Source organism: Pan paniscus, chromosome 2 (genome assembly GCF_029289425.2).
Source record: "Pan paniscus chromosome 2, NHGRI_mPanPan1-v2.0_pri, whole genome shotgun sequence".
Lineage (NCBI taxonomy): Eukaryota > Metazoa > Chordata > Mammalia > Primates > Hominidae > Pan > Pan paniscus.
This window is the reverse complement of record NC_085926.1, coordinates 194170744-194189154: the sequence shown is the minus strand read 5'-3', so window position 1 is coordinate 194189154 and position 18411 is coordinate 194170744. Positions and strand designations below refer to the sequence as shown.

Sequence of the window (18411 nt, the reverse complement as noted above, 5' to 3'; positions counted from 1 at the left end):
CACACACACACACACACACACACACACTGAAAAAAATGTCAGGCTCACGGGCCAGAGCAGAGGGTACTCAGGTTTGTAAGATCACTAACTTTACACACACACACACACACCACACACACCACACAACACACACACACACTGAAAAAAATGTCAGGCTCACGGGCCAGAGCAGAGGGTACTCAGCTAGGTTTGTAAGATCACTAACTTTACACACACACACACACACACACACCACACCACACCACACCACACCACACCACACCACACAACACACACACACACACTGAAAAAAATGTCAGGCTCACGGGCCAGAGCAGAGGGTACTCAGCTAGGTTTGTAAGATCACTAACTTTACACACACACACACACACACACACACACACTGAAAAAAATGTCAGGCTCACGGGCCAGAGCAGAGGGTACTCAGCTAGGTTTGTAAGATCACTAACTTTACACACACACACACACACACACTGAAAAAAATGTCAGGCTCACGGGCCAGAGCAGAGGGTACTCAGCTAGGTTTGTAAGATCACTAACTTTACACACACACACACACACCACACACACCACACAACACACACACACACTGAAAAAAATGTCAGGCTCACGGGCCAGAGCAGAGGGTACTCAGCTAGGTTTGTAAGATCACTAACTTTACACACACACACACACACACACACACACACACACTGAAAAAAATAGGCTCACGGGCCAGAGGGTACTCAGCTAGGTTTGTAAGATCACTAACTTTACACACACACACACACACACTGAAAAAAATGTCAGGCTCACGGGCCAGAGCAGAGGGTACTCAGCTAGGTTTGTAAGATCACTAACTTTACACACACACACACACACACACTGAAAAAAATGTCAGGCTCACGGGCCAGAGCAGAGGGTACTCAGCTAGGTTTGTAAGATCACTAACTTTACACACACACACACACCACACACACTGAAAAAAATGTCAGGCTCACGGGCCAGAGCAGAGGGTACTCAGCTAGGTTTGTAAGATCACTAACTTTACACACACACACACACACACACACACACACACACACACACTGAAAAAAATGTCAGGCTCACGGGCCAGAGCAGAGGGTACTCAGCTAGGTTTGTAAGATCACTAACTTTACACACACACACACACACACCACACCACACCACACCACACCACACTGAAAAAAATGTCAGGCTCACGGGCCAGAGTAGAGGGTACTCAGCTAGGTTTGTAAGATCACTAACTTTACACACACACACACACCACACAACACACACACACACACACACACACTGAAAAAAATGTCAGGCTCACGGGCCAGAGCAGAGGGTACTCAGCTAGGTGTGTAAGATCACTAACTTTACACACACACACACACACACACACACACTGAAAAAAATGTCAGGCTCACGGGCCAGAGCAGAGGGTACTCAGCTAGGTTTGTAAGATCACTAACTTTACACACACACACACACACCCCCCATATTTGCTTGGCAAATATGGAAAACAGGAATTTTGATTATAATGTGAGACACACACACACACACACCCATACTTGCTTGGCAAATATGGAAAACAGGAATTTTGATTATAATGTGATACAAATTTCTTTGTTTATTTTTATTCTCTTGGTAACTCACAGAAAAAGTGATACAAATTTCATACAGGATTTTTCCCTTGGGTAGAATGAACACAGAGAAAGATACCCTCAGTTATCTTGGTAAAAGGTTCTGAATGCCCAGAATGCCATTCAGCCGTATTATTTTATTTTATTTTATTTTGTGAAAGCGTGCAGAACCAAATTAACAACAAGTATATATTTCGTTTTGGGGGAGACGGGAGTATGAGAAGCTCATTATTGGATGTATTGAGTTGCCTAATAAACATTCATATGGGGCATGAGTTGGAATGTGTTGAAGTTCAGTGCAGGTCCAGGTTGAAGATACACATGTGGCCTATGATTTGTCTTAATTTGTTTATATTTTATAATAAAAAATATGAAAAAGAAGGATTAAGTGGTACTAATGACAAAAAGATGGGAGAAGTTGCGGTATGAAGGTAAGCTGGGGTTGTGGAGTCACCGACTGGATGTTCACAAATTGTTCCATTCAGGTTCAGGCCCTCTGTGGTTAAAGACTGTATCCATGCTGTGCTCAAGGAGGAACTGGCAAATGCTGAATATTCTCCAGAAGAAATGCCTCAGCTTACAAAACATTTATCAGAAAACATTAAAGATAAATTAAAAGGTAATCATGGTGATAACTGGAAATGACTCATTCTCTTCACAGAGTCAGTATTACCCATTTGCCCCCTCTCCATCTTTAAACAAAGGACATTGGGGCCAGGTATGGTGGCTCACGCCTACAATCCCAACACTTTAGCATGCCAAGGCAGGAAGATTGCTTGAGCTCTGGAGTTCAGTACCAGCCTGGGCAACATGGTGAGGCCTCATGTCTATTTTTTTTTTTTTTGAGATGGAGTTTCACTCTTGTTGTCCAGGCTGGAGTGCAATGGCATGATCTTGGCTCACTGCAAACTCCGCCTCCCGGGTTCAAGTGATTCTTCTGCCTCAGCCTCCTGAGTAGCTGGGATTACAGGCATGCACCACCACGCCTGGCTAATTTTGTATTTTTAGTAGAGACGGGGTTTCTCCATGTTGGTCAGGCTGGTCTCAAACTCCTGACCTCAGGTGATCCACCCGCCTCGGCCTCTCAAGGTGCTGGGATTACAGACATGAGCCACCGCGCCCAGCTGACCTCATGTGTATTAAAAAGCAAAATAAAGGCCGGACGCAGTGGCTCACGCCTGTAATCCCAGCACTTTGGGAGGCCGAGGCGGGTGGATCACAAGGTCAGGAGATCGAGACCATCCTGGCTAACACGATGAAACCCTGTCTCTACTAAAAATACAAAAAATAGCTGGGTGTGGTGGCACACGCCTGCAGTCCCAGCTGCTTGGGAGGCTGAGGCAGGAGAATCACTTGAACCCAGGAGGTGGAGGTTGCAGTGAGCTGAGATCGCGTCACTGCACTCCAGCCTGGGTGACAGAGTGAGACTCTGTCTCAAAAAAGAAAAAAAAGCAAAATAAAAAAATAAAACATCTCTATTAAAAAAAACATAAATAGAATGTTAGCTGTGGATTCTATTAAAGACAACTTTTTCTTTAGTGTCTTGTCTTCTCTAATTATTTGGTGACTTTTACTCATGTAAGTTTTTGCAGATGGGGGAAAAGAGTGAAGATGTGAAATAAAACACTGTCCAAAAAATCTTAGTATTCAGAAAGGCCAGAAAGTACAGGGACTCCTTTCCCCTGTATTTCTTGGTTGTTTCTTCCCCCAAGCTGTCAAGTCCTCAGCCTGGCATTTAGTACCTGCAGTCCATCTCTCCTCCCTAATCCTTAGCTACTTCCCTTACTCAACCCTCGACCCCTACCAAACTACATCTGTAGAGCATATTTTGTGCTTTTCCTACCCTGTTCTCTTTGTCTCTCTGATTGTTTTGTTTTTTTTTGTTTTGTTTTGTTTTTGAAATAGGGTCTTGCTGTTTTGTCCAGGGTGGAGTGCAGTGGTGTGAACATGGCTCACTGCAGCCTTGACCTCCTGGCTCAAGCGATCCTCCCATCTCAGCCTCCCAAGTAGCTGGGTCTACAGGCTTGTGCCACCGTGCTTGGCTAATTTTTTAATTTTTAAATTTTTCTGTAGAGATGGTGTCTTGCCATGTTGCCCTGGCTGATCTTGAGCTCCTGGCCTCAAGTGATTCTCCCACCTAGGCCTTGCAAAGTGCTGGGATTGCAGGTGTGAGCCACTGCGCCTGGTCTCTCTCTTTTGTTAATAATGTTATACCATCTGATCTGAAAAGTTCTTTTTTTTTTTTTTTTTTTTTTTCTTTTTGAGACAGAGTCTCGCTCTGTTTCCCAGGCTGGAGTGCAGTGGTGTGATATCAGCTCACTGCAACCTCCTCCTCCTGGGCTCAAGTGATCCTCCCGCCTCAGCCTCCCAAGCAGCTGGAATTTCAAGCATGCGCCACCACACGTGGCTAATTTTGTCTTGAACTCCTGACCCTCAAGAGATCCGCAAGCCTTGGCCTCCCAACGTGCTGGGATTACAGGTGTGAGCCACGGCGCCCGGCCTATTTCCATCTGCTCTTCTTAGAAGACATCATTTTTTGAAGAGAAGGAATATCTTCATAAAAGTAATACATGCTCATTGTAATAAACCTAGACAATACAAAAAAGTATCCATAAGGTTTTTTTTTGAGATGGAGTTTTGCTGTTGTTGCCCAGGCTGGAGTCCAATGGCATGATCTTGGCTCACTGCAATCTCTGCCTCCTGGGTTCAAGCGATTCTCCTGCCTCAGCCTCCTGAGTAGCTGGGATTACAGGCATGTGCCACCACACCCGGCTAATTTTTGTGTTTTCAGTAGAGACGGGGTTTCTCCATGTTGGTCAGGCTGATCTCGAACTCCTGACCTCAGGTGATCCGTCCGCCTCGGCCTCCCAAAGTGGTGGAATTACAGGCGTGAGCCACTGTGCCTGGCCCCTTAAAGTTTTAAAATATTAACCAAAGGCAGTTACTATTTAATATTTGTGTTTATTGTTTTTTTCTGAATTTTTTAGTTTAAGAAATTAAAAAATACAGAAAAGTACAAAGAATAGCAATCCTGTGTATTTCCATCACCCAGAATTAACTGCTGTTAGTATATTAGCATTTTTGTTTTTAGACTTTTTAATGAAGGTTCATCGTTAAGATTTTTTGTAAAAAATGGTACACATTCATTATACAAAATTTAAACACTAGAAAAATAAAATGAGAAAAATCACCTGAATGCCACCACCAATAAACAATCATTAATATTGGCCGGGCACAGTGGCTCACGCCTGTAATTCCAGCACTTTTGGAGGCCGAGGCGGGCGGATCTCTTGAGCCCAGGAGTTCGAGACCATCCTGGCCAACATGGCAAAACCCTGTCTCTTAGAAAAATACAAAAATTAGCCGGGCTGGTGGTGTGCATCTGTAGTCCCAGCTATTCGGGTGGCTGAGGCGGGAGGATCACCTGAGCCCAGGGACGGAGATTGCAGTGAGCCAAGATTACGCCACTGTGCTGCAACCTGGGCAACAGAGTGAGACTCTGTCTCAAAAAAAAAAAAAATCATTAATACTAGGCAAACATTACAACAAACTTCTACATGTCCATATACATGGACAAATGACAATGGGATATTGTAGACCTGTTTCCCATAGTCATGTCATATTCATTCTGTAACTGGATCAGTTGCCTCCTGTTTAGTTCCTTGACCATGTCATTTTCATTGTTGAGTTCCTTATTTCTTTTCTTTTTTTGAGACAGGGTCTTCGTCACCCAGGCTGGAGTGCAGTGGTGTGATTTCAGATCACTGCAGCCTCAACCTCCCGGGCTCAAGCGATTCTCCTGCCTCAGCCTCTCAATTAGCTGGGAAGAGTTCCTTATTTCCACTCCTAGATGATGAGATTTTGTTGTAAGTTGTTTTCAGAAAGGACTCAGAAATGCCGTATTCCCTGGATTCTTTTGTGTTTGAGAATGCCTGCCTTTTGCCTTTAAAGTAGAATATACTATGGGCCAGGCGCGGTGGCTCACGCCTGCAATCCCGGCACTGTGGGAGGCGGAGCCGGGTGGATCACCCGAGGTCAGGAGTTTGAGACCAGCCTTGCCAACATGGTGAAACCCCGTCTCTACGAAAAATACCAAAATTAGCCGGGCATGGTAGTGGGCATCTGTAATCCCAGTTACTTGGGAGGCTGAGGCAGGAGAATCACTTGAACCCAGGAGGCAGAGTCTGCAGTGAGCCGAGATAGTGCCACTGCACTCCAGCCTGGGCGACAGAGCGAGACTCCATTCCCCCGCCCCTCCACCCCCAAAAGTAGAATATACATATATTTGAGGTAATAATTTATTTTCTTGACCCTTGTGCTTCATTGCCCTCTGACATTCAATGGTAACTTGTTGTCAAGAAATCTGAGCCCAGCTTGATGTTCTCTGCTTAAGGAATCCTCACCTTTGGCTGGACGTGGTGGCTTATGCCTGTATTCCCAGCACTTTGGGAGGCCAAGACAGGTGGGTTACCTGAGGTCAGGAGTTTGAGACCACCCTGAACAATATGGTGAAACCCCGTCTCTACTAAAAATACAGAATTTAGGGGCTGGGCATGGAGGCTCACGCCTGTAATCCCAGCACTTAGGGAGGCCGAGGCGGGCGGATCACTTGAGGTTGTGAGTTCGAAACCAGCCTGACCAACATGGAGAAACCCTGTCTCTACTAAAGATACAAAATTAGCCAGGCGTGGTGGCGCATGCCTGTAATCCCAGGCTGAGACAGGAGAATAGCTTGAACCCAGGAGGCAGAGGTTGCAGTGAGGCAAGATTGCACCATTGCACTCAAGCCTGGCCAACAAGGGCGAAACTCTGTCTCAAAAAAACAAAACAAAAATTAGCCGGGCTTGCTAGTCCCAAACTCCTGACCTCAGGTGACCCACCCGTCTCGGCCTCCCAAAGTGCTGGGATTTCTTGGGAGGCTGAGACAGGAGAATTGCTTGAACCTGGGGGGTGAAGGAGGTTGCAGTGAGCTGGGATCGTGCCAGTGCACTCCAGCCTGGGCAACAGAGCGAGACTCTGTCTCAAAAAAAATAAATAAATAAAATAAATAATCCTCATCTTCACCTTTATGCCCAGTAGCTTTTCTAAAGATTCTGACTTTCTAATGAGCATTTTATAGCTTTCAATCTGCAGACTTTATTCTTTCCATATAAAGGAAATTTCCTTATATCTCTGAATATGTTTCCTATTCCATTCGTTACTTCCTTTTCTTCAGGACACCAAATATTGTTATGTTGAGCCATCTTTGTCTTCTATATTTATTAGTTTTTCTTTGCCATAATTTCTTTTTTCTTCTTTTTTTTTTTTTGAGACAGGGTCTCACTCTGTCGGCCAGGCTGGAATGCAGTGGCGCAGTCTTGGCTCACTGCAGCCTCAAGCAATCCTCCCATCTCCGCCTCCCAAGTAGCTGGGACTACAGGCACCTGCCACCACACCCGGCTAATTTTTGTATTTTTTGTAGAGACGGGGTTTTGCCATTTTGCCCAGGCTTCTTCCTTTTTTATTGCCATTTACTTGTGATTTTCTTAAACCAGTAATTGTTTTCATTTGTGTCTTTTTTCTTGCCATTTTGAATTTATTAGTTCTGGAATGATCTTTTCTGGGTATTCTGTTTGTTCCCTAGGGCCGTGGTCTTTCTTTTCATCTCTTTATGTTGCTTAATAACCTGATTGAGGCCGGGTGCCGTGGCTCACACCTGTAATCCCAGCACTTTGGGAGGCCGAGGCGGGTGGATTGCCTGAGCTCAGGAGTTCATGACCACCCTGGGCAACATGGTGAAACCTCGTCTCTACTGAAATACAAAGAATTAGCCAGGCGTGGTGGTGCACGCCTATAGTTCCAGCTACTTGGGAGGCTGAGGCAGGAGAATCACTTGAACCCAGAAGGCGTAGGTTGCAGTGAGCCGAGATCGCGCCACTGCATTCCAGCCTGGGTGACAGAGGGAGACCCTATCTCCAAAAAAACAAAAACAAAACAAAACAGGCCAGGTGAGGTGGCTCACGCCTGTAATCCCAGAACTTTGGGAGGCAGAAGCAGGTGGATCACTTGAGGTCAGGAGTTCCAGACCAGCCTGGGCAACATGGTGAAACCATGTCTCTACTAAAATATAAAATTTAGCCAGGCATGGTGGTGCGCGCCTGTAATCCCAGCTACTCAGAAGGCTCAGGTGGGAGAATCGCTTGAACCCAGGAGGCGGAGGTTGCAGTGAGCTGAGATCATCCCACTGCACTCCAGCCTGAGCGACAGAGCGAGATTCCCTCTCAAAAAACCAAACCAAATCAAACAAAATCATAACCTGGCCAGGTGCGGTGGCTCACGCCTGTAATCCCAGCACTTTGGGAGGCTGAGGTAGGTGGATCACCTGAGGTCAGGAGTTCGAGACCAGCCTGACCAAGATGGTGAAATCCCTTCTCTACTAAAAATGCAAAAAAAAAAAAAAAATTAGCCAAGCGTGATGGCGCATGCCTATAATCCCAACTACTTGGGAGGCTGAAGCATGAGAATCGCTTGAATCTGGGAGGTGGAGGTTGCAGTGAGCCTAGATCTCGCCATTGCACTCCACCCTGGGCAGAAGAGCGAAACTCTGTCTCCAAAAAAAAAATTAAAAAATTTGATAACCTGATTGAGTACTTATTTCATTGAGTTTATAAGCTTACATTGTTCTAGTATTATGAATTAATTGTGAGGAATAACTCTTCGTTCCTTGATTTGTATTACTTCCTAGGTTGATTTTTTTCTTTCTTTTCTTTTTGGACTGAGTTTCGGTCTTGTTGCACAAGCTGGAGTGCAATGGCGCAATCTTGGCTCACCTTAACCTCCACCTCCCAGGTTCAAGCGATTCTCCTGCTCAGCCTCCCAAGTAGCTGGGATTAGAGGCGTGCACCACCACGCCCTGCTAATGTATTTTTAGTAGAGATGGGATTTCTCCATGTTGGTCAGGCTGGTCTCAAACTCCTCACCTCAAGTGATCCACCCGCCTCAGCCTCCCAAAGTGGGATTACAGGTGTGGGCCACCGTGCCCAGCCAAAGTTTTTCTCTTACACAGCTCCTTCCTTCCTTCTTTCCTTCCTTCTTCCTTCCTTCCACTGGAAGTTTCTTTCTTTTCTTCAATATTTTTTGAAAAATTGTTTTGTGGACCAGGTGTGGTGGCTCACGTCTGTAATCCCAGCACTTTGGGAGGCCGAGGCAGATGGATCACCTGAGGTCAGGAGTTCGAGAACAACCTGACCAACATGGAGAAACCCCATCTCTACTAAAAATACAAAAGTAGCCAAGTGTGGTGGTTCATGCCTGTAATCCCAGCTACTCGGGAGTCTGAGGCAGGAAGATTGCTTGAACCCAGGAGGCAGAGTTTGTGGTGAGCTGAGATCACGCCATTGCACTTCAGCCTGGGCAACAAGAGTGAAACTCCATCTCAAGAAAAAAAAAAAAAAAATTGTTTTGTGGAGATGGTGGTCTTGTCATGCTGCCTAGGCTGGTCTTGAACTTCTGGCCTTAAGAGATCCTCCCGCCTCAGCCTCCAAAATTGCTGGGATTACAGGCATGAGCCATGGCACCCAGCAGAAGCTTTGTTCTTCTTTGTTACTCTTGTTTTTGCTATTGCATCTTTGTTTATTGCCATTTGGCTGCATTTCATTTTGTTGTGCCCATACATCATAATTGCTCTGATATAATGTAGGGGATTTTTAATTGCTCTGATATGATGTAGGGGATTTTTAATTGCTCTGATATGATGTGGGGGATTTTTAATTGCTCTGATATGGTGTGGGTTTTTTTTTAAGTTCCCCTCCCCACCATATCTGAGACTATTTTATTTTCCCCTCAGAACTGTGATTTAAGGGCTGAGTATTTATTATTCTAGACACATTTCTGTATAATTTGGGATTGGTTAGAGAAAGGAGGAAGCTCAGCTGAGTTGTGTGCAGTGTTTTTTAAAAATAACTTGGACTCTGTCTTTACACACTCTGAATCAGGTTCATGCCCCACATGGGAGATTGCCTGTAGTCTTCAGATTGTCCCGTTTACAGTGTAATCTTGGAAGCTGCACGTTCATCAGAGAGAGCTGGCTCTGTTTCAGCTTTGCTTATTTCACTTCTTTTGTTTTTTTAAAACTCTTTCCACTATTCCTTGGTCAAAAAAGTAGAAAGATTCAAAAATGCCCATTCCATTTTTTTCTCTTCAGACTTGGTGTTAGTGAGAATTTTCAGGATTTTGCTGCTTTAGCGACGTAGTTTCTGGAGTAAACAGCTAAATGGTGCTGGATCACCTCGTTTTGTTCTGGAATCTTCATTTTTTTTCTTGTCTGTCTTACTGAACAGCTTACAGTTTCTTGGAGATCCCATGCTCTCCTGCTGTGCACATGCCCCTCGTTCTCGGACGTGTGGGGAGATGGGGCTGACCTGGTCCCCTCTTACTCAGCCCTCAAGACTCAGTTTATTGGCCGGCCACATCTTCCAAGAAGTCTTTTCCAGTGATTTCTTGCCACTGCCCAGACAGAGGAACTGCCCCCACTGGCTCTGTGTTCCTGATGTACATCATACATGCCACTCCTTGAATTATAAGCATACTCAATTTATTTTTCTATTTTCTTTTTTTTTTTTTTTTTCGAGATGGAGTTTTGCTCTTGTCACCCAGGCTAGTGTGCAATGGTGCGATCTCAGCTCACTGCAACCTCCGCCTCCCAGGTTCAAGCAATTCTCCTGCCTCAGCCTCCCGAGTAGCTGGGGTTACAGGGATCTGCCACCATGCCTGGCTAATTTTTATATTTTTTAGTAGAGACGGGGCTTAACCATGTTGGCCAGGCTTGTCTCAAACTCCTGACCTCAGGTGATCCACTGGCCTCACCCTCTGAGAGTGCTGGGATTACAGGCGTGAGCCACCGTGCCCGGCCTATTTTTCTGTTTTCCTTTGAGTTCTTTATTACTGTGAGTTCTTTAAGGCAAGAAAAACGTCTTATTTATTTCTCTATCTTGAAGGTTCAGCTCACTAGCTGACTTATAGTAGGGGAAAAAGGAAGGAAGCTAAGGTTTATTGAAGGACTAGTATTTAACAGCACTGTTTAGATGCTTTAGATATTACTATATCTGACCGGGCGCGGTGGCTCACGCCTGTAATCCCAGCACTTTGGGAGGCCAAGGTGAGTGGATCACCTGAGGTCAGGAGTTCGAGACCAGCCTGGGCAACATGATGAAACACCTTTTCTACTAAAAATACAAAAATTAGCCAGGTGTGGTGATGCATACCTGTAGTCCCAGCTACTGAGGAGGCTGAGGTAGGAGAATCACTTGAACCCTGGAGGCAGAGGTTGCGGTGAGCTGAGATCGTGCCACTGCACTCCAGCCTGGGCAACAGAGTGAGAATCCATCTCAAAAACAAAACAAAAAAAAGATACTACTATATCTTACCTAACCTTATAACAACCTTGGGAGGTAGGTACTGATATTCCTGTTTAATAAGGGAGACTTAAACTGAAAAGTTAAATTACTTTCTGAGGTTATACACTTGCTGAGTTATAGTTAGGATCTGTCTTCACGTCCTCCTGACCCCCAAGCTTACCACCATATTCATTAAGTACTTGTGGATTGAATGTTTATGTCCATTTCTGGGCAAATTTGTCTTCAATAAGTAATTTTACTACATATTTGCTTATAAATAACCTTATTTTTTCTTTCTAGAAATGGGATTTGACCGATACAAAATGGTGGTGCAAGTAGTGATTGGAGAACAAAGAGGTGAAGGAGTATTGTGAGTAGCTGGATTTTCCTTCTTGTTTTAGTCATCTATATTTCTTATGAGGTATCTGTCCTTTGGACAATTCAGGAAGAGTGCCTTTACAAGAGTGAGAGGGGCCGGGTGTGATGGGTCACACCTGTAATCTCAGCACTTTGGGAGGCTGAGGCGGGTGGATCACCTGAGGTCAGGAGTTCAAGACCAGCCTGGCCAACATGGTGAAACCCCGTCTCTACTAAAAATACAAAAATTAGCCGGGTGTGATGGCGTGTGCCTGTAGTCCCAGCTACTCAGGAGGCTGAGGCAGGAGAATCACTTGAACGCAGGAGGTGGAGGTTGCAGTGAGCCAAGATCGTGTCATTGCACTCCAGCCTGGGTGACAGAGCAAGACTCTGTCTCAAAAATAAATAAATAAAATATCTTTATTATCTCTAAAATATTGTCAGTCCTTAATATCATAAAATATGCTGTTATTGTTCAGATATGCCTCATATATGTATGTATGTGTTTTCTTTCTTTTTTTTTGTTTAAAGAGACAGGGTCTCATTTTGTCACCCAGGTTGGTGTGCAATGGCACTATCACAACTCACTGCAGCCTTGGCCTCCTGGGCTCAAGTGATCCTCCTGCCTCAGCCTCCTGAGTAGCTGGGACTGCAGGTGTGCACCACCACACCTGGCTAATTTTCTTTCTTTCTTTTTTTTTTTTTTTTTTTGCAGAGATGGGTCACACTCTTTTGGCCAGTCTGGTCTTAAACTCCTGGGCTCAGGCAATTCACCAGCCTTGGCCTCCTAAAGTGGTGGACTTACAGGTTTGAACCACCATGCCAGACCTATTATTTTCTTTTTACAATTTTTTCAAATTAAGATTCAAACAAGGTCCACACATTGCATTTGGTTAATATGTAAATTAGGATTTTTTTTTAAGACGTAAGATCTTGCTATCTTGCCCAGGCTGGAGTGCAGTGGCTATTCACAGATGTGATCATAACACACTACAGACTAGAACTCCTGGGCTCAAGTGATCCTCCCACCTCAGCCTGCCAGGTAGCTGGGACTATAGGTGCACACCACAGCATCTGGCTTTAAATTTACTTCAATGTGTCATTTTTGCTGCCTCATTTCTCTCTTTCCTCTTTTAATCCTGCCATTTGATTTTATTTTTATGACAGTCTTGCTTCCTCACCCAGGCCGGAGTGCAGTGGCATGATCTCGGCTCACTGCAACCTCTGCCTGCCGGGTTCAAGTGATTCTCCTGCCTCAGCCTCCTGAGTAGCTGGGATTACAGGCGCTCACCACCACGCCCAGGTAATTTTTGTATTTTTAGTAGAGATGGGGTTTCACCATGTTGGCCAGGTTGGTCTCGAACTCCTGACCTCAGGTGATCCACCCACCTTGGCCTCCCAAAGTGCTGGGATTGCAGGCGTGAGCCACTGTGCCCAGTCAGTTATTTATTTATTTATTTTTTCCTGCCATTTATTTGTTGAAGAAATTGGTTTGTTTGTCCTGTAGAGTTTCCTATATTCTGGCAGTTGCTGATTATATACCTATGGTATTGTTTAATATGTCTTCTATTTCCTGTACTTCTTGAAAATAAGTAGTTAGATCTAGTCTTAATTAGCCATAGGTTTGAGGTTGGGGAAAGACTGTTTTCTATACATCCTATTGCATCTTCTGAGAAGGTACAAAATAGCTGGTCATCTCTTTTTGCTTTGTTAAGGTTGATCATGGAGTTCAGATATTGTCAGATGGATCCATCTATTATAAAGTTTCCCATCAGGGCCGGGCGTGGTGGCTCACACCTGTAATCCCAGCACTTTGGGAAGCTGAGGCAGGAGGATCACTTGAGCCCAGGAGTTCCAGACCAGCCTGGGCAACACAGCAAAACTCTGTCTCTACAAAAAAATACAAAAATTAGCCGGGCATGGTGGCACACGCCTGTGGTCCCAGCTACTTGAGAGACTGAGGTGGGAGGACCTCTTGAGCCCAGGAAGGTTGAGACTGCAGTAAGCCGTGATTGTGCCACTGTACTCCAGCCTGGGTGACAGAGTGAGACCCTGCCTCAGATAGGTAGGTAGGTAGATAAGTGATTACATTGTCTTCTAGTTTCCATTGTTTCTGTTGAGAAGTCAGCTGTAAGTTTTATTATTCAATTTAAGATGGTATGCCCTCTCTAGCCACTATTACTTTCTTTATATTTATTCTGCTTAGAGCACTCAGAGTCTCTTGAATCTATGGATTGATTTTTTTTTTGTTTTTTTTTTTTGAGATGGAGTTTTGCTTTTGTCTCCCAGGCTGTAGTGCAATGGTGCGATCTTGGCTCACTGCAAGCTCTGCCTCCCAGGTTCAAGAGATTCTCCTGCCTCAGCCTCCCGAGTAGCTGGGAGTATAGGTGCCAACACCATGCTCGGCCTTCTAAAGTCCTGGGATTACAAGTGTGAGCCACTGCACCCAGCCAGGTTGATTTTTTTTATCAGTTTGGGAAAATTCTTAGCCATTACCTTTGTTTAAAAAAAACAGTTTTTGGCCAGGTGCAGTGGCTCCCACCTGTAATCCCAGCCCTTTGGGGGACCGAGGTGGGTGGATCACTTGAGGTCAGGAGTTCGAGACCAGCCTGGCCAACCTGGCGAAACCCTGTCTCTACTAAAATTACAAAAAATTAGCCGGGCATGGTGGTGCACACCTGTAACCCCAGCCACTTGGAGGCTGAGGCAGGAGAATTGCTTGAACCTGGGAGGTGGAGGTTGCAGTGAGCTGAGATCACGCCACTGCACTCCAGCCTGGGGAGCAGAGTGAAACTCTATCTCAAAAAATAAAAAAATTAAAAAACCAAGTTTTTATTTTAAAATAGTTTTAGATTTATAGAAAAGTTGCAGAGTTAGCGTATACTCCACACCCAGTTTCCCTGTTACTGTAAGAATAGTAATTATGCTATTGAGATAGTTCTTGCTCTGTCGCCCACGCTGGAGTGCAGTGGTGCAACCGTGGCTCACTGCAGCTTTGACCTCTTGGGCTTAACCAGTCCTCCTGCCTCGGCTTCCCAAAACACTGGGGTTACAGGCATCATCTACCGCACCCGGACTCCCTATGGTTAACATCTACATAGTATGGAACATTTATTATAATTAATGAAACAATATTGATACAGTGTTATCAAATAAAGCTTTGTTCTGATTTCTCTAGTTTGTTCCTAATGTCCTTTTTCTGCTTTAGGATTCTATCTAGGATACCACATTAAATGTCTCTTTGGGCTCTTCTTGGCGGTAACAGTTTCTCAGACTTTCTTGTTTTTCATCACCTTGACATTTTTGAGGAGTACTGGTTAGGTGTTTTGTAGAATGTTCCTTCACTGGGATTTTTCTGCTAATGATTAGTCTGAGGTTACAGGTTTTTGGAAGGAAGATCACAGAGGTAAGATGCCATTCTCGTCATATCATATCAATGGTACATACTGTCAACATGACATGTTACTGTTCATATGAACTTTGCCTCCCTGCCTGAGCTAATGCATCTCAGGTTTCTTTACTATAAACTTACTCTTTCTATAACTGCTCGGTGGGTTCACTTGCCCGCTGCCTAGACAGAGCCGATTCATCATGACAGGGGAATTGCCATAGAGAAAGAGTAGTTCACACACAGCCGGCTGTGCAGGAGACCGGAGTTTTATTATTACTCAAATCAGTCTCTCCCAGCATTCGGGGAGCAGACTTTTTAAGGACAGCTTGGTGGGTGTGGAGAGCCAGTGAGCCGGGAGTGCTGATTGGTCAGGGATGAAATCACAGGGAGTCAGCTGTCTTCTTGTGCTGAGTCAGTTCCTGGGTCGGGGCCACAAGATCAGATGAGCCAGTTTATCCATCTGGGTGGTGCCAGCTGATCCATCAAGTGCAGGGTCTGCAAAATATCTCAAGCGCTGATCTTAGGAGCAGTGTAGGGCGGGTCAGAATCTTGTAGCCTCCAGCTGCATGGCTCCTAAACCATAATTTCTAATCTTGTGACTAATGTTAGTCTAGTCCCCCGGCAAGAAGGAGGTCTGCTTTGGGAAAGGGCTGTTACCGTCTTTGTTTTAAACTATAAATTAAGTTTCCCCCCAAGTTAGTTCAGCCTACGCCCAGGAATGAACAAGGGCAGCTTGGAGGTTAGACGCAAGATGGAGTCGGTTAGGTTGGATCTCTTTCACTGTCTCAGTCATCATTTTGCAAAGGCGGTTTCATTTCCTCCGTGTTCATCCTGTACTCATTAGGAGGAAATCATCGTGTGCAGCCCACACTGAAAGAGCAGGGAGTTATGACCCACCTCCTCAAGGGCATCGTATCTGTGTCAATTCCTTGGAATTTTCAGCACAGGAAATTTGTCTCTCCTCTCCCATTTATTTATGTATTCTGTCATTTATTTCAACATGGACTCATGGATATTTTATACTTTGGATGATTATTCAATACTACTTTATTTATTTTGTAGTTCTAATTGTTCCAGCTTGGCCATTGAGAGCTTTCAGTGGATTCCTGTGTCCCACTGACTCTACTACTGTGGGTTTCTTTGAGCACTTCCTTACTTCCCAGCACTATCAGAAGCTCCATTGTGTTCATTCCCTACCCCAGCCCTACAATTCAGCCATGTCTCCAAGGAGCCCCTGTTCAGTGTGTTGGAGAATGGCATTAGAGACTAAGCTTGGGGCCTAGAGGTGGCCGTTCTCTTTCAAAGCACTGCTGCTGCCCCTTCCACTCCGCGCTCTTTTTAGGATTTAGGTTACATGTATGTTTGGTCTTTTCTCAGTATTCCACATGTCTCTTATGCTTTTTTCTGATTTTTCTATTTCCTCTCTGTGCTTCAGTTTATATATTTTTCTTTTTTCAGACGGAGTCTCGCTCTGTCACCCAGGCTGGAGTGCAGTGGTGCGATCTCGACTCATCGCAACCTTCACCTCCTGGGTTTAAGCGATTCTCGTGCTTCAGCCTCCCAAGTAGCAGAGACTACAGGCGTGAGCCACCGTGCCTGGCCAATTTGTATATTTTTCTATTGGCCTTTTAGGTCAATCATCCTCTTTTCTGTTGCATCTGATCTGCAGTTAAACCCATAACCTGAGTTCTTAATTTCAGTTATTGTATCTTTCAGTTTGGGAATTTACATTTAGTTTTTATAGATTTCAGTTATCTAGTAAAAGGCTTTATCCTTCAATCTTTTTTAACCCTCCCCACTCTCTTTTTACATTTTAGTCATACTATTTTATTTTATTTTATTTTATTTTATTTTATTTTATTTTATTTTTGAGACAGAGTCTCACTCTGTCACCCAGGCTGGAGTGCAGTGGCGCCATCTCTGCTCACTGCAGCCTCCACCTTCCAGGTTCAAGCAATTCTCCTGCCTCAGCCTCCCAAGTAATTGGGATTACTGGTGCCCACCACCACACCCACCTAATTTTTGTATTTTTAGTAGTGACAGTATTTCACCATGTTGACCAGGCTTATCTGGAACTCCTGATCTCAAGTGATCCGCCCTGCTCAGCCTCCCAGAGTGTTGGGATTACAGGCGTGAGCCACTGCGCCCAGCCACAGTAGTTATTTTCATGTTGTTATATGCTTACTCTGGTATCTGGGTCATGTGTGAGTTTGTTTCCATTGTATTTTTCTTGATAATCATGTATATGGCTTTGTCTCTTGGCATGCCTAGTTTGAATCTTAGATATTGCTTAAAAGAATTATAGACCTCCAGATGATATTATTTTCTTCCAGAAAGGACTTAACTCTCTCTTCTGCTGTGCAGGAAGAGTATTGGCCGCTTAGCTTCAGGTACTGAGCTGAATTGAGGTTGGGTTACAGTTTTATCTTTTTAAAAAATTTTCTTTTCTTATGCCAACTCATCTGAGAGTTGTGGTTTTAAAAAGGCCCTATCTTAAATTCATCCCTTTTTTTTTTTCTTTTTTGAGACAGAGTCTCAACTCTGTTGCCCAGGCTGGAGTGCAGTGGTGCGATCTCAGCTCACTGCAACCTCTGGCTCCTGGGCTCAAGTGATCCTCCTGCTTCAGCCTCCCAAGTAGCTGGGACCGTAGGCATGAGCCACCACGCCCAACTAATTTTTGTATGTTTTTGTTGAGATGGGGTTTCACCATGTTGCCCAGGCTGGTCTTGAAGTCCTTGGCTCAAGTGATTCTCCTGCCTTGGCCTCCCCAAGTGCTAGGATTATAAGTGTGAGCCACCGCACCCAGCCTCACCCTTGTTTCTATTTTTTTTTTTTTTTTTGGAGACAGAGTTCCGTTCTTGTTGCCCAGGCTGGAGTGCAATGGCATGATCTTGGCTCACCACAACCTCAGCCTCCCGGGTTCAAGTGATTCTCCTGCCTCAGCCTCCTGAGTAACCGGGATTAGAGACGCACGCCACCACGCCCGGCTAATTTCTGTATTTCAGTAGAGATGGGGTTTCACCATGTTGGCCAGGCTGGTCTCAAACTCCTGACCTCAGGTGATCCACCCACTTCGGCCTCCCAAACTGCTGGGATTACGGGCGTGAGCCACTGTGCCTGGCCCCCTTGTTTCTTAATTGTAGCCCTCCAAGTCTTTCAACCAAGAACCTCGAGTGTTCATTAGGCCTCTGCAGGCCTCTACCTCCAATAGGTGCTGACTTTCAGATCTTGTCTCCTCAGCATAAAACTTTGCTCTTCATGTCAGAGGCTTTTTCCTTAGTGTACTAGTTTCCTGTTGCTGCCGTAACAAATTATCACAAACTCAGTGCTGAAAATGGCACAAATATATTACTTTACAGTTCTGGAGATCAGAAATCCAAAATGGGTTTCATTGAACTAAAACGAAGATGTCAGCAGGGCTGCATTCCTTCTGGAGGCTCTAAGACTGAATCCATTTCCTCGTCTGTTCCAGTTAGAGGCCCCTGAACTCCTTAGCCCATAAGCCGTTTCCTCCAATTTCAAAGCCAGCAGCACAGCATCTTCAACTCTCTGACTCTGACCCACCTACTCCCTCTTTCTTTTGTAAGGACCCTTGTGATTTAGTCATACTAGTTACTTTATTTTATTTTATTCTATTTTTGAGAAAGAGTCTCACTCT

The 18411-nt window shown here is 44.8% G+C and overlaps 1 protein-coding gene across 3 annotated transcripts in view; it reads left to right on the top strand.

Moving 5' to 3' along the window:
- Positions 1 to 18411, top strand: part of DYNLT2B (dynein light chain Tctex-type 2B) — a 28907-nt gene that overhangs the window by 1775 nt on the left and 8721 nt on the right. For 2 of the 3 annotated variants that reach the window (XM_024928399.3, XM_003806428.5), the window contains exons 2-3: positions 2117 to 2250; positions 11306 to 11375. In XM_024928399.3, coding sequence (XP_024784167.1) covers positions 2117 to 2250; positions 11306 to 11375 — 204 coding nt within the window. Of the gene's footprint in view, positions 1 to 2116; positions 2251 to 11305; positions 11376 to 12529; positions 12664 to 18411 lie in introns of those variants that run through there. The other variant, XM_055111030.2, reaches the window with a different exon arrangement.